Source organism: Priapulus caudatus, unplaced genomic scaffold, assembly GCF_000485595.1.
Source record: "Priapulus caudatus unplaced genomic scaffold, Priapulus_caudatus-5.0.1 Scaffold1191, whole genome shotgun sequence".
Classification (NCBI taxonomy): domain Eukaryota; kingdom Metazoa; phylum Priapulida; class Priapulimorpha; order Priapulimorphida; family Priapulidae; genus Priapulus; species Priapulus caudatus.
This window is the reverse complement of record NW_014578252.1, coordinates 22959-38918: the sequence shown is the minus strand read 5'-3', so window position 1 is coordinate 38918 and position 15960 is coordinate 22959. Positions and strand designations below refer to the sequence as shown.

Genomic DNA, 15960 nt, shown 5'->3' with positions numbered 1-15960 from the left:
GGATTTCAATGTTCATTGTGGCGTGCATTATTTAGATTTTGATAGATGTGTGTGAATTACATGCACGTGAATTATATGCAAAGATTTAATACTGGGCGAAAATGGATGTCCCATTGCTATGGAGAGAATTGTGCACCGTCGCTTGGTAAGTGCAATAGAAATCATAAGATTCTCAGTAATTGTATAGTGTCACTGCGTAACTCCTTGATTGTATATATTGTCAGTAATGTGAATAGAGCTACATCCACTCTTGCAATCAGGAACGTAGCTAACTCATTTTGCATGTAGCGATGCAGTAACTCCTTGAAGACTTCTTCAGGTTTGGCGCAGACTAATTGAACAATAGAGTTTAGGTGTCTGCCGACTTCCAATGCTATGTCAGCATCTTCGGTTTCCACAACATCGTAGCTGGCATGTGGGCTGATGATAGCTTTAAGCCACAGATCGTACAACGTGGCATTCCTTTCCAGTTGCGTTGTGGTGTCACTTAGTACTGCTGCACCCAGTGTTGCGAATCTATGCTGAGTGAGAAGCTGCACACATTCCTTTTCAATGGCCAGGAAGAAGTTGAAAGCAGCATCAGTTATATGGGTAAGGAAGTGCCGGGGCATCTGTCTTTGCTCAGTTGCCATGAGTGTATCGACTTGTGCAGACTCAGTAGATAAAGTGTGGTACTGTGCAGTGAGTGCCTCTATTATGCTGATTTTTGTCTCTATTTCCGAACTTAGCTGTTTGCTGGTGTACATATGGGTTTGATACATTGATTTTAATTTTGTTCTCAATTTAGCCACACATCTCCCACCACAGTAACGAACTTTACCCTGTGAGGTGATACTGACATGGGTCGAGCAGTGTCCTTCAACATCTCCTGTTCCCCTCGGAACTGCCATCTCTTCCCAATATCTTCAGCTCGATGCCCTGTCAGCATATCATGCCTAGCCTGCCATGAAACGGTTTTAGCTCTTCAATACCTAACAGGTTCCGCCACCTTGCTAGTTCGGGCTTGCTTGTAATTAGTGCATGCCATTGCCTTTGAAAGTTGGTGATATCCTTTGGTTGCATGAGTCGCTCCGAAGCAAACTGAGGTGCGGTTTTTCTAAATTTTGTATAATGAGCATGCATAAAAGCAAGTGTATTTTCAAATTTTCCGGCACTTCCTAACCAAGCAAATAGATCCTTTATGTCCTTTTCAGTGCTAGATTCTTGGAGCTGTACTAATAATGACTGCCATCTGGGTGAGTCAGGAGATGGGTCAGTTTGCTGTAGCCTCCTTTTCTATTTGTATGACCTGCACAGTTCCGCTTCCGTGAACGAATCTGTGCTGTCATCGTCACTCTCTATGTTGATAGGGTCATCTATGTCTGGCGACTCTGAGGATTTCTCTGATAGATGGATTTGCTTGTTTGTGCAGCACGAGTGGTCGTCTACATCCTCGGCTGTTGTGAGTCCGGAATAGTAGGCCTGCACTGTGGCATTTTGTTTGATGAGCTCTACTGGGCTATAGTGCAATACCCGCAGTCCATCTAGTGATCGGGCACCTGCTTATGGCGACTGCAAGTTGGCCTGGCTGACATGTGTCGGCAATCCACCTCAACATAACTTAGTGACATTCCTTGTGCCTTATGGATGGTGAGTGCGTATGACAATTTTAGAGGTAATTGCCTTCGATACGCAAAGCTGTCACCAACATTATGCGAGAATGTGGATTTGCCAATTTCCGCTTTTCTCCCGAAGCTCTCAAAGAAGACTTCAACGGAGTCATCCATCATAGCAGTAACTGTGCCTTGAAGACCATTCACAAGGTGGTCACTGATATTTTTTAATAACATCACCTTGGCACCGACTTTAAGGGCTATGGTCTTCTCGGCTTGAAACTGGGCACGTAAGTGCTTGTCTCCACTGTCGGTGCAATGGTACAGTGCTTGCTTTCCTGGCAAACTGTGGAGGACCTCAGCATTGTGTACGGTGGCATCAAACCTGCGTGCACAGAGCCTTGCTATGCTGGTGATCGGCTGAGGAAGAGGTCTCCTTAGTGTTCTCATGAGTGCGTTGCAGTCAACACTTGCCAAGCCTTCGGCTATTTCTCCTATAGCCACCATGAGGGTGTTTTCGTGGTGGCGTTTGCTGCCCTTCAGCTGCACGGTGTGTCCGAAGAGTTCATTCCACAGCTCGCTTGTAAACGCATAACTGAAAATGTGTAAAACATTGCCATGTATGTATGTATAACTTTTCAGTATAGGTAATTGTCAATTCGTTCGAGTTTGATTTACATGTAGTTGGTATAACGCGAATACCAAGAGACAGATGTTTTTTTATTTACGCAATTTCAATTCACGTGACCGTTTTCATGAAGGGCGTACCTATCGCGGAAGTTGAGAGTTAGGGGCCTACCTGTATATTTAAATTGTAGAAACCGTTTTAATAACCGAGAGATATTTTTAGTAATAAAACCGATGCTATAAATTATTCATTAATACTGGTTTAATTAATATGACTATTTCGGTTATTTATGAGGTATCATTACACTGTCAATTATTACAAACAAGTTAACCTGCTATTACATACCTGCCATCGTCGTACAAATTTGGGACGGGTGGCAATTGCTGAAAGTCTCCAGACCACAAGCAACTGCACTCCACAAATGCTAGGTTGTTGCCTTTGATTTTTCGGGCAACGTACTCGAGCGTTTCAAGTACCCTAGCACTCATCATTGAGATTTCGTCGATGATGAGAAGCTGGACGTTATCGCCAGCGTTGATATGCATTTTGTTGACGTCATCGTTTTCAATGCTCTGCAAGATTGATGTTGCGGACTTCTTGCAATCACCAATGGAGGCCCATGAGTGAATGGTTTTCCCATTGCTAAGATGAGTGCTGCCAATTCCAGTTGTACTGGTGACAACAACTCTACCATCAGCAATGTCATTAATTTTTTCCAATGAAACGGTTGATGAGATTACGTTACCGTCCTGGTCCACCTAGTAAGGCGAAAGAGTGTCCAGAATTGATCAATCGAAGAGCCTCGCGTTGTTCTTTAGTAAGTCTGTCCATGGTTTTACAGGTAAATTATAAAAGAGTGATGAGAAATTACTTAGAAGTTGGAAAAATGTGCACTGCATAAGGAGTTGGTCCACAGGCTACGTACTGCATGTTGTTGTCAACACGCTGTTGCCGTAACAACGGAAAACACATATAACAAGAAGCATTTACATAATTTATGTATTACTATACTTGTTTATTTATCCATTTCATTATTTATAATATTATTATTAAATATTTATTACATATAATTCACGATTTTACTACACATATCTATCATAATCATAATATCAGGAGCGTATAATGACAAATATATGTAACGAAGTTGTTTACGTTACTATACAGTTGTGGATTATTATGTCATATGTGTAGCCAAAAGACATAGACAAAGACAAGTCAGAGAATATATACCATAACTGATGTTGCTTTTAATTTCGTTCACTACACGGTTACAAATATACAGGCGGTCGCGTCTGGAGTCGGGAGCGAATTCCCCGATTTCTACTCGCGCATCCGTTTATATAGGCGTCGCCACGCGCGCGGTGCATGCTCAGCCACGTGCCGCGTGCGCCAATCACCGCGTCCGTCTCATCCGCGTTCGGTTGGCTCGAACGTTTACTATGTTCTCTTATAGATGGCAGGGGCTATACGCTTAGCAATTCAACAGCGTCATTGTATAAACCCCAGTAGTAGATGACATAATTTATACAATACTTTACTGTTGTTTGGAACGTTATTTTGGGAGTTTTTGGGACTGAGGTAATGTTTTTAGTTCACCTCGCCAAAGGGCGTTTGACCGCCGTGTGTTGTGAAGTTGTTTTTATGTCTGAAAGTTGTGATTGATTTGATAATCACGGGTGATAGATTCCGGTGTTGTTTTGATGTCTGAGAGTAAGTTTATATCTATATTATACTACCCACTAATTTAAATATTGTATAGCTAGTTAAACCTGCCAAAAACATTTTGTGTAATAGGTGACTAAGCCGTAAAAACGCGAAAATCTCAGCACAGGGTGGTAGGTGCATTGTTAAACATGCAGCGTTGAACGTGTTAAACAGTGTGCACCGTGAAGCGTTGAAGCATGTACTTCTCTATATACACAAATATCTATGTCATAAGGTGTCTATATCACTTTTTTTTAAATTGACGAGGTAGCTGAATATTTGAGATATTATTAGTATGGTTTTTTACACACCTGTTATTACACATCTTGCACTTCGAGCAGATGAAGGGGATGAAATTTATATCTGTATTAAAATTTATATTTAAATTTATATTAAAATTAAAATTTAAAAATTTAAAAATAAAATTAAAATTAAAAAATATAAATTTAATGTTTGTATTAAAATAAAAATTTAAAAATAAAAATTTAAAATAAAAATTTAAAATAAAAATTAATGTTTGTATTAAAATTGCATTTAAATTCATATTTAAATTTATGATTGTCATCAAATATATATATATATACATATATATATATATATATAGTATATATATATAATCGCACAATTGTTATATCCACACGGCCGCCGTGCGTATAGTCACTTCGGGTAAAAACAGCACAAGTTACAGGTTCTACAATATTTCCACAAAAATGTTGTTACCATGGCAACGATGACTCCGCCCACACCAAAAACGATTGGCGTATTTGCTTTACCATAACGCTCCTTCATGCCAAATTTGAAGATGATCCGAGATCGGGTAAAAACTGCCCACCAGGTCACTGCGACCTTTATTTCACCTTTACCTTGATCATATTTCCCTTCCGCTCGCTAACTCAGCCCCTAATTCACCTAGCGCGACCAAACTTGGTATGCTTACACATCTTGGGGAGAAGGTCTGTCGCATACCAAAACCACCACTGCCCTTGACCTTAGTTTTACCTTGACCGTCGACTTACATTTCCTCTTCGGCCTCCTAGGGTAACCAGATTCCATATACTTGTACATCTGAGGCAGACCAGTTGTCTAACAAACCTTTGTCTTTGGGACTTATTTAACTTTACCTGCCTTCTACGTCCTTACAGAGATATTCCATTCATACTAGATCACGGGGGATACATGTAGTTGGCGACAACTGCTCGTTTCTAGTTTACACTTTAATTACGCATATAAATTATACTACGTTAATAATAATACTAAGAAATAATAGCAATATACATATTTATACATACCGGTATTGCATAATCTGACCTGTACAATGACAGGTGGACAAGGTAAGTTTTTGTCTTCATAGTTACCAGTACAAATGGATTTTCTAGTAACTGTGGTAGGGCCTTTTGAGGGAAAGCAATTTGCTAGTAAGGTGACCATTTTGTTGTCAAACCAGACTGTACAGACTAAATCTTTGTCAATGCCATAATGATAGTCACCTTGCTTCGTTGCTTTCAAAAGAGTTATCTTTCAATTCCTTTGGACAAAGCTTCCTATTAGCTCGTAATGTACCAACTGCATATAGGCCATGCCTGTACAAGTCGTCAAACAACTCAACTGATGAAAAGAAATTGTCCATATAGACAATACGATTAGTGCCATCTAGGTCCCCTAACATCAAATCAGTCACAGCACGGTGGGCTAATCTAATTTCACCAGTACCTTCCTTTCCAACATAGATTTGAAAATCGTACACGTAACCTGTGTTAGAGCAGGCTACACACCAAATATTTGACCCACGTTTTATGGGTTTGTTTGGAAGGTATTGCTTTATTGGATTACGCCCTTTTCCTTTGACCAAAGCTTCGTCTACAGAGATATGTTGAGAAGGCACAAAATTTGATTTGAATGACTCTTTCAGTTTTGTTATAACATGTCTGAACTTATAAAGTTTATCAAAATTAGGACTGTCTTTAGCTGGTATTGTTTCATTATCAGCTAAATGAATGTTTGACCAAATTGCCCAGAAACGGTTGCGAGTAAAGATTTTCTGGAATGCAACGACACCAAGCACCCAGTCATCACTAAAATAGTTCTTGATTCTGGGCAATCTGTGAATAGCCCTGGCAAGTAATAGACCAAGAAAAGCTTTTAGCTCACATACAGTCAAATCTATCCAGTCCTGTACCCCTTTTTGATGGGCATACTTGTTTGATTCTCTCATAATAGTATCCAATAGATCGAGTGGAAACAGTTTTTTGAATGTTTTTATAGGCCGGCTAATATCCTCTTCAACCAGTTGAAAAGTTGGCACAGGTTCATCACCTGAATACACAGGAGGCTTTGCATCCTGTCCACCACAGTCTATCTTCTGCCAGGAGCCATGATATCTTATAGCTTGATAATTAGGCCGAGCTCCAGCTCTAGCCGGCCTTTGACGAGCTGGGGGTCTAGCAGTCTCATCATCATCGCTACTTGAACTGAACTGATTTTCCTCACTCTCATTTTCATGACTGTCACCATTGACATCAGTACTAGTACTACTACTGCTGTCATCACCAGGAAAGTCGTAGTCTTCATTGTCCGGTTCAGAGGCAAATTCACCGTCACTAACATAGTCTACATCACTTTCTAAATCGCTTGGAGCCAAATATCAAATATCAAATATCGCCTTTGATCAAATATCAGCCGTAGTGTTTCCTCAGCTGTGAATCGCACTTTGGAGCTCATCATTCTGTTGAAATTCAGCAAAATTTCATTGTAAATCCGCTCAACACGCTAACTATAGGCGCAGCCATCGTTGGAACATTCCACAGCTGAGCGGGACAGTGTAAAACACAATTGAAAATGGTAAAAATAAATCCTCAAATAATGATCAGCTGATTGACCAAAACAGTGTTAGTTCAGAAATTTGAAAGGTAACCTAAATGTTTATAAAAAAGCGATATTGTTTTAAAAAGATAACTAAGTCATAAAATACGTATTTGCAGGTATTTGCAAAAGCCGAAACAAGGCATAGGGTGTCTGTGAGCCAAGATATGATGAAATAAAGATCGTGACGTCAGACCACGCCAAATGGCGCGTTCGGGACTCAAAGGGTTAATTGAGTGGCTAATCTAGCCTGACATAAAGTACGGGAGAATAATAAACCACTAGACAGCGGTAAACACTTAAGCAAGGTAACAATCATTTTCAAGTAGAATAGTTCACGTGCGAGTTGCTAGTGTTCGTCAATAGTTCAAAGGTTGAATTAGACCAGTTGGGCTTCCAGGAGGCAGAGCTTGTCTACGTGGCGAGTGTAGACTCCTAACTGAGACCGACGACTGAGTCTTCACCTCCGCAGACCGAACGAGTCCATCCTTTCCTGGGAATGATTGGGTAACGAGACCCAGCGGCCACTGACCGCGGGGGGAGTTCTCATACCTCACTAGCACGAGATCCCCTTGTTGAATTTTTACTGACTGGCTTTAGCCACTTCTGACGCTCCTGGAGTGCCTGCAGGTATTCTTTCACCCATCGTGTCCAGAAGACGTGCGCCAGGTACTGGACTTGGCGCCAGCGTCGCCGATAAAGATCTTGTTTGCAAACAGTCCAGGCGGGAGCTACGGCCCAGAACATAGGAGGAGGTGGTTGGGTGTGAGTGGCAGCGGGTCGGCGGGGTCGTCTGGGAGCTTAGTGATCGGGCGGCCGTTGACAATGCTCTCCATCACACACATCATGGTGGCCAGTGACTCGTCGTCCAAAGTCTGCTGTCCGAGTAGGGTGATTAACACCGAGCGGACCGTACGAATCTGCCGCTCCCACACGCCACCCATGTGAGAGGCGGCGGGTGGATTGAAAACCCACTGGATTTCTTGTTGTAAGAGATGGCCTTTGATCGTCGCCTGATTCCATCCGGCGATGGCTTCACTCAACTCCCGTTTCCCTCCAATGAAGTTGGTGCCATTGTCAGAGCGGATCGCGGCAGGCGGTCCACGGCGGGCAATGAAACACTGGAGTCCGTTGATGAACGAGGTGGTCTCCAGGCTGTTGCAACCTCTATGTTGATAGCCCTGGTCGCGAGGCAGGTAAATAGGCACCTGTACCTCTTGTGTTCGGAGCGTACGCTTCTGACGATGAAAGGGCCAAAGAAGTCGACACCAGCACGGGTGAAGGGCGGTTCGCCAGACGTCACGCGATCCTTTGGTAGGTCGGCCATCATCTGGGACTGGGGGAGAGCCTTACGCTTGCGGCAACTCATACACTCTCGTAGTGCACACTTGGCAGCCACGCGGCCCTTGTCTATCCAGAATTTCTGGCGGAGCTCGGCCAGAATGCGCTCGGCACCGGCGTGTCCGTAGACATGGTAGTGTTTGATGATTAGTTCGGTGATTTTGTTAGTGTTCGGTAAGATGGCCGGATGTTTGGCCTGGTCAGGGATGTCAGCATTTGTAAGCAGACCGCCAACGCGCAGGACACCATCTCCATCCCCAGAAGGGGACAGCTTGCCAAACCAAGTTGTTTTTGCTGGATGGCAGTGAAGGACGAGACTTGCACCTGGCGAAGGATGGCCGCCTCAGCCGCTCGCAGCTCTTCCACTGTCAAGGAGTCCTGCTTGCTAGACTTGGCTCCTCGAAAGGCGGCCATGGCTCACAGCAGCCAGGCCACTGCCTTCCTTAGCAGGTACCAGGAAGAGTACTTCTCCACGAGATCGTCGTATATATGTGACTGTTAAGTAGTCGTTAGGTAGATGAGCGCCTCTTTCTTAACCTCCGCAGCAGGGTGCAGTGGGATCTGGCTGTAGCTGGGCTGGGTGGGCCATGCTTCCTCCTCCATCCATAAGAAGGGTGGCCCTTTAACCTAGCGACTACTGCCAACATGCTCTTGGGCAGTCATCCCGTGGGAGACGTCATCGGCAGGGTTAGTGTTAGTGTCCACATGTCCATTGTGATGGTTCAGAGTGATCGTGAATCTGGGAGACACGGTTGGCAACGAATGTCTGGAACCTGCATTCGCTGTTCCGGAGGTACTGTAAGACGATCATGCTGTCAGTCCAGTAGATGGACTCCAACAGCTGGTAACCGAGGTGCTCCCTGATGCACTTGTCCAGCTTAACCGAGACCACGGCTGCGGTGATCTCAAGGCGTGGGATGCTTGTAACCTTAAGGGGAACCAGTTTCGCCTTGGCCATGACCAGTGTGCACTGGACCTTCCCATCCGGCTGCACGATGCGGAAGTACGATACGGCTCCAAAGCCCGTCTCGGAGGCGTCCGAGAAGTGATGCAGCTGGTAGGTACTTTGTCGTTTGTCGTTTTCAGCATTTGGTTTGAGGCATCGGGAAACCCGGAGTTCCGCGATCCTCGGGAGGTCCACCTGCCACCGATTCCACTGTTCCAGGACTTCCGGCGGCAAGGGTTCATCCCATCCGTTCTTCAAGCGGCAGAGTGTCTGGAACAGCCTCTTTGCATTCAAGACAAAGGGAGAGGCAAATCCAAGAGGATCGTACACCAAGCTGGTGACGCTCAGGAGCCCCCTCTTAGTATTAGGCTTTCCCTGCACGTGAACATCAAACGAGAACTCGTCCGATTCCACTCTCCACGTGTTACCCAGAACACGCTCGGACGGCAGTTTATCTAGGTTGAGGAGCCGGTGTGATGGTGGATATAGAAGCGGTAGCTGGCTGTGGCCTAGAAAACATCTTTCCAACCATCTCGGGAAGAACTGCCGCCTTGAAAAATGTCTCTGCCTTGAGCTCAACCGACAGCCAGAACTCCTCGTCAGGTTCAATCCTCTCAATATGCAGAGCTCCCTCCGTCCAAACAACAAAGTCACAATAGTCCTTGTTACACACAAACAGTTGTGTCTGCACCTGATAATGGTAGGCATGAGTACGCTTTAATTGAAGTTTTCCTTCCTCGTCTACCTTCTCTAAACAAAAACGACTGTCTATCTCCGCGAAATCCTTCCTACACGGGCACTTCACCTCCACACACCCATCACCACAGCAATCGCACGAAACCAGGGAATCTTGTGTGGCTCCCATGAATGGATAGGCAGGATTCATAACAAGTCCACTGTTTGTGAGTTGATGATTTTCATGAGACTGACGCATCTGATCAGCATATGTTGAAAGCGCTGTCTTCTCATGGTCACAACCCCAACGTATACCTGCCGTGTGAAGTTTTGATGTATGGGGGTAACAAATTGCCTTAACAAGGCTCTGTGATGGCTTGTCCATTCTCGTATGGCAAACTGCCTTCATACGCGAAGCTGTCACTCGCCCTGTTCTAAATCGATGCCATTGTTTGCTCTCGGCTTGACGTCTGGTTTCGGCCTCAACCTGTTCTGCCTGCGATGCACTTACACTTATCTCGTTGAACACTTTATCTGTGCAATGCTGTACAAGTTCCGAAGGGGACATACCCACACACTGTTCGTCAAAATATTCAGATATAAGCAGAGGGAATTTATCGCCGAGTGAAGTAGGAACAAAATGCTGGGCGTATGTTGGCTTGAGAGTTAGGATAACGGATCTAGTCTGACCTTTAAACAAAGTTTCTAGCACGGCTGTACATTCATTGTCAGTTGGATCTGGCACATCAGGTAAAAGAAGCATCTATCGTTTTGGAGTAAGTGGTGATTTTCCCGTTAGGTTCTCATCCAACTTTCTCTTTTTCGCTTTAGCGGATGTGAAGTCTATATCCTCAACAGCGTTGTAACCAACCTTCTGAATAACAGTGGGTAATAGCCAGTATGCAGGCTCCTGTGTAACAGTTTTAGAATTTCGGACCCTAACTGCTGCATCCATCCAGAAAAGTAGATCCCCAACGTGACTGCATGCCTCGCTTAATCCGGCCATGCAGTTGCAATGAGCATCTAGGATGGAACCGTCCAACTCAGATACGATCCATGGGTGAAAAGGTGTCGCATTCATTCGCTGGGAATGACGAACCTGTAAAATATGAAGATAAAAAAATCAAATACTAAGTATATTAAATAAATAGCGTATTTTTTGTATGAATGATAGAGTCCGCTTGTAGGACAGGTATCTCTCAGACACAACACATAATATTAACATAATAATTGACACTGTTTTACAAATTACAATTTACAAATTATTTGCAAAATACAGATACATTTATGTTAATTAGTAACATGCAGTACATCATGATTTCATAACCATAATTTGTGGCAGGTACACAAGACGACAGCCTAACAGGCAGGGGTCAATTTACAAATAATTTGGATAGTACTTGAAACCGCCAGTGACTCGTTATTTATGGTCGTATATATCGATAGCACTGCCACATGGCCGCGTTACCTGAGCTGATGACCAGCTGATTGCATTGATTCATTGGAAATCGAACTTACCCTGGCACTTAACACCACTTTGTTGTTTGATGTTAGATGTACGACATCCTTCACCCATCCACAGACAAACTGATTATACGAATCTAGTGCCTTGTATGCCTTCAGATCGGCCAGGGAGTACGCAGATTGTGAGTAAACAAGGTAGTTCACAATGTCGGGGTAGGCAATTCCAGGTAAGTTTCTGTGGTCAGCCGACCAATCCTTCTTCGGCACCTCGTATGGATCTAAACCACTGATCAGTTCCAGTTTTGCGTCATAACGTGTCCTGGCTGTCTTGTCTAACGTCTCAATATACCGGGGCTTCTTTGGTTTTGGTGGTTTCTCAGACACTCTGAGAGTTCCGGATCCTTAAGTTGCAATTTGAATTTCACACATTCACTGCAAACATCTTTTGCAGGGTGCCCAAAGCCGAGATTGAAATTATACACGAACACACTGTAGTAAAATGCGTAGGTGATTTGAGCATCATTTTGCTCCTTAAACATCTGATGCATTTTTTTCACGTCTAAATCAACAGGCAGGTATTTACGGCCTACCCATAAATCTCTTAACGTGGTCCTGCACAATTTTCCTCTTGGCTGCATTTTCTTCGACTTTGCGCGCACCGCCACGATTTTCAGGCCTCGTGATTCCCCTTCTCAAACCAGTACTTAGCAATATTCGTAAGACGATCCTTCTTGACACCTGAAATGGCAAAGTGAATGGGAGTATGAGCGAAGCGGTGGAATTTTTACATAAGAGGTGAAAATGTAACATTTTTCTTCCCAAAGGTAATCCAGATATGGTGTAAAAAGTGGTGTCCTAAAACTATTGAACAAGACTGTACCGGTACATGTGACAAAGAGTTACCCCCCCATCGGCAAAGTAATGTTATTCCGTGAAAAAAAACAAGCTACTGGAGAGAAAACAGCCATATCTTCACACGTTTATTAAAAAAGTACCTATGAAAACTACACTAAGCTAGTACACTTAGCTTGTACCTTTAAATTCTATTCAGACAGACATGACAGACCCACACTCTACTGTGCTTCATGCCTGCAACTGTAGAAGAATAAAATACTTACAAAAATGCGCATGAATGACTTCTTCCACACTGGTAGTTTCACCTTGTTTTCATCCAGAATGAAGTAGTCGACCGACATTTCCCTGCCCTTTTGCTTGACAGGATCCTGAACTTTCTGCCTCCTACGCTGAACTTTTTTGATATCCATGTAGGATAACAGTATGGCATCTTGTTTCACCTTATCAGTTGTCGAATACAGGAGATTAAACAAACGAGTCAGTTCGTTTTCCGAGACAGTAGTGGCCACACACATACCCTGTACATTATGTACACAAGCAATAGATGGGACTTTTCCGAGCGCACTGTGTCTACCTTTCTTGCTCACAGACCGCACTGATTCATCAGGACAGTGTCTCTTTTTGCGCCCAGTAGGTGAGAGCACAACATGCTCATTAATATCATCAAAATTATTCGTTATGGACGCTTAAAGTCAACGATTTGTGCTCTAAAATCGGCCTCAACGCAATGTCAAGAGAGCAAAGGCGCTGCCATGTTGGATGACGTAGGCTAAATCTGATGCGCAGATTGGTCTGAGATGGAGTTATCGGCTGTTGCTAAAAAAAGCGTGGCGCATGTCGGCTTATGCAGTAAAACGTTATATTTAACTGTGAAATGTGAAGGATATAGCGGTATTTGCGAAGAAATGTATTTAACCTTCAGATGGAGAATGGTGTAAGCTATTTTGTGGTACACTTAAATCAATATTTTTGGCAATGGCGTTTATCGGTTTTTCCGCCTGAACTCTTCATATATAGTCAGGGATATAAATAACAAATCTGTCAATACAAATCTGAACAATTTGACATTATCGGTAACAGTGCCTGAAATGGACGGTCGCCCACTCGCCACAGGCGACCAATGTCTAGCTCGGGCGAACGAAAATTGCACAAGTGAAGTAGTCACTCGCCCCACCAAAAAAGCTTGGGCGACTGCCAATATTTCAACACATAAACAAATTTACTGATATGTTTGAGTTGTTCTTTGTTTACTAACTAATCATAATCCTAAACCGGAGTCCACGGTAGGATACAATCAGACCAAGCTCGCGCATTTTCGTTCCAACCGAGCTTGCTGACTGCGGGGTAGACTGGTAGTCTTCGACTCTCCCACTACAATGCAAACGTACATGTCTAGATGCGTTGTCTGGCTAGCTTGATACAATGTATAACATCACATTTATGTACATGTAATGCTGACCTGAGCCCACCCTGATCGGCCACGCTTGCTTATACTTTTTATACCGTACGCTTGTATGCTATGCCTGCTGTATAACGCTAGTGTGGCATAGTGGATACATTATGGATACATTATGCTAGCAGTGAGACCGGTGAGAATCAGGGTGCCTAGCTGAGCCCGCTCAGATCACGCGCACTCGCTCTATGCCCACTCGCTCAGATGCGCTGCTGTATAAAATTTGGGCCTCCAACAATGCATTTGGGCCAGTGACTAAAAAAAATTACTCGCCCCCAATAAGATTTTGGGCCAACCTTCGGCTGGCCCCCATTTCAAGCACTGTCTACCCCTGATATAATAAAGTTGCACAGAACGCAATGTGTCTTCTCTGCCCATATAATACGGACCCTTGCAGATGGTAATGAGTACTTTTCCACAAAGAATGGAGGAAAGAATATGGTTTGTGTGAGGAAGGCATTCCGGAGGCTCTTAGGAGGGTCAGCTAAGAAACAGAGCTTCTCAGTGTTCTCTGCAGGATATGGATGCGGCGCAGATGGCTTGGTTTCCTGCCTGTTAGAGGTATAATTGACTGATAGAGAAACAGATAGAAGAACTGGTAATAGACTATAAAATGTAGTAAAATATCTATAACACTTTTTTAAATAGATTATTTATTAAATTAGTAAGAAATAAATGTTATGTATATAAATTATATATATAAATGTTAAATTTTTGAAAATGAAGAATGTAATTTAGAAAATGCAATAAGCAATGATGATGCAATTTAAACAAACCTGTTGCATCTAACACCAGCCGCAGTCCACATGCCTCTATTGCAGCCACCCATGTCACATACTACTGCCTTCACCTTAAAACCAATCGACGATAACTGGCAGATGATGGACGAGGTTACTTGCCACAACTTCAGCCCCTTCACAGACTTGCCAGTGTAGTAGTATGCTGAAATGACAGAAAATAAAATAACACTTGTATAAAAAAATTAAACTTGCTCGAAAATAAACTTTATCCTTTAAATAATTAAGACGTTATATTTTATGAGATTTCAATAGAGCATGTATATCATGTACACCTCTAGCAGAAATTGAACATACCCGAAGGACAATAGCTATTAAAGTAGTTAAATGTAACAACAACATGTGATTGGCATGACATATTGGAAAAAAGTGTAATATGTGTGAACATTTGCATACATAAATCATAGTCAGATTTATTTGCATTTCTAGAAAATTCATCAGCTACAAAGCCAAGGTATATCATACTCAAGGCACTTGCGGATCTCAACAGCATCAAGTGCTAGCACACAGTCACATTCTTGTGGCTCCATGGTAGAGGTTTTTACCTCAAGCCAATACAGGACAGTCCTCTGAATGCCTGGATGCATGTCAAAATGTGAGACCCTACTGCAAATTGAACGGTATGAAGGCAGTGGAAAATTCTGTTTTCTAAGAAACTCGTATCCTTTCACACCAGTTGCACATCTAATCTGAAGGCTCTTTTTAATGGTATCTCCAGACCAGTTCATGCCAGTAGAACGTGGAGGCAGTTCTAGAGACAGTTGTTTATCTGATCTTCGGTCAGAAATCTGTCTAGGTTTTTGTTGTTCTCATACAGGGTTGTCAGACCACTGTGGTCAAAGCAGTTTCCTGTAAAATGATCTGAACATTCGATGGACACCACTTGTCTCTCTTCATGTTTACAAGCCATTTGCTTAGCAAGGCAGGGCGGCCAAAAGGGAACCTAAAACAAGCAAAATGTAACATTTCCCTTTATTTAATTCATCATTTCGCTTTTAGTTACTGTATACGCTGTATATTTCACGGTGGTTTAATTTTCGCAGCTGAAATCCATTTGAAACCTCGTTAAGAACTGGGAACTTGAGTGGCGTAGGCATGGTTGCTAAATGCCCCAAGATGTGGAAATGTTCCGTGGTCCGCGGAACGAATCATCAGTAGCCTGGGTTGACCCTCAGCCATCTACTGCTGTCCGGTGGAGATCGACGACGGGAAAGCCAGTCGTACAGTGAGTATCACACGCACACACCAAAATTACAATGTGGGGTAGCTAATTTGGTTTAGCTACATTTAATTTTACATCATGACAACAATACAACTTTTTACAAGTACCTAGCTCCAAGAAACGGTCTTGCTAGGGTTAGAAGATAGACAATCGGTTGCACAGCCTTGTCGGCCTTAGTACAAGTACCTAGCGATCGAGGGTACAGACCTTTGCTAACGCACACAACATACCCAGCACGGCGCAGGGGCTATGTCCGCGAGCGACACGAGGAACACGTTACACAGGCTGGTTCGCCACACAAAACATAACAAAATTACAATACACCTGTAGCCTGTACAGTGTACTCGCAGCTAGGGCCTGCATACCTCCCAACGTCCCATTGGTTGATACAAATCTAGTTAATTTTGTAAATTAAATTGTAATT

At 43.3% G+C, this 15960-nt stretch overlaps 2 protein-coding genes and 1 long non-coding RNA gene across 3 annotated transcripts in view; all 3 read right to left on the bottom strand.

Annotated features, from left to right (window-relative positions):
- The window catches only part of LOC106815741, a 2038-nt gene extending 1292 nt beyond the window's left edge, over nucleotides 1-746 (bottom strand). The window contains exon 1 of the mRNA XM_014820250.1: nucleotides 274-746. Coding sequence (XP_014675736.1) covers nucleotides 274-746 — 473 coding nt within the window. The remainder of the gene's footprint in view (nucleotides 1-273) is intronic.
- Nucleotides 747-9136: 8390 nt separating this feature from the next.
- Nucleotides 9137-12699, bottom strand: LOC106815748. Its single transcript, XM_014820255.1, has 2 exons — nucleotides 11264-12699; nucleotides 9137-10844 (listed from the first exon to the last, which is right to left on the bottom strand). The coding sequence occupies exon 2, from the start codon at nucleotides 10506-10508 to the stop codon at nucleotides 9522-9524; it is 987 nt and encodes a 328-aa protein (XP_014675741.1). The 5' UTR covers nucleotides 10509-10844; nucleotides 11264-12699; the 3' UTR covers nucleotides 9137-9521.
- A 2866-nt stretch (nucleotides 12700-15565) lies between these two features.
- Nucleotides 15566-15960, bottom strand: part of LOC106815747 — a 1234-nt gene continuing 839 nt past the window's right edge. The window contains exon 2 of the long non-coding RNA XR_001394787.1: nucleotides 15566-15860. This is a non-coding gene — a long non-coding RNA (uncharacterized LOC106815747). The remainder of the gene's footprint in view (nucleotides 15861-15960) is intronic.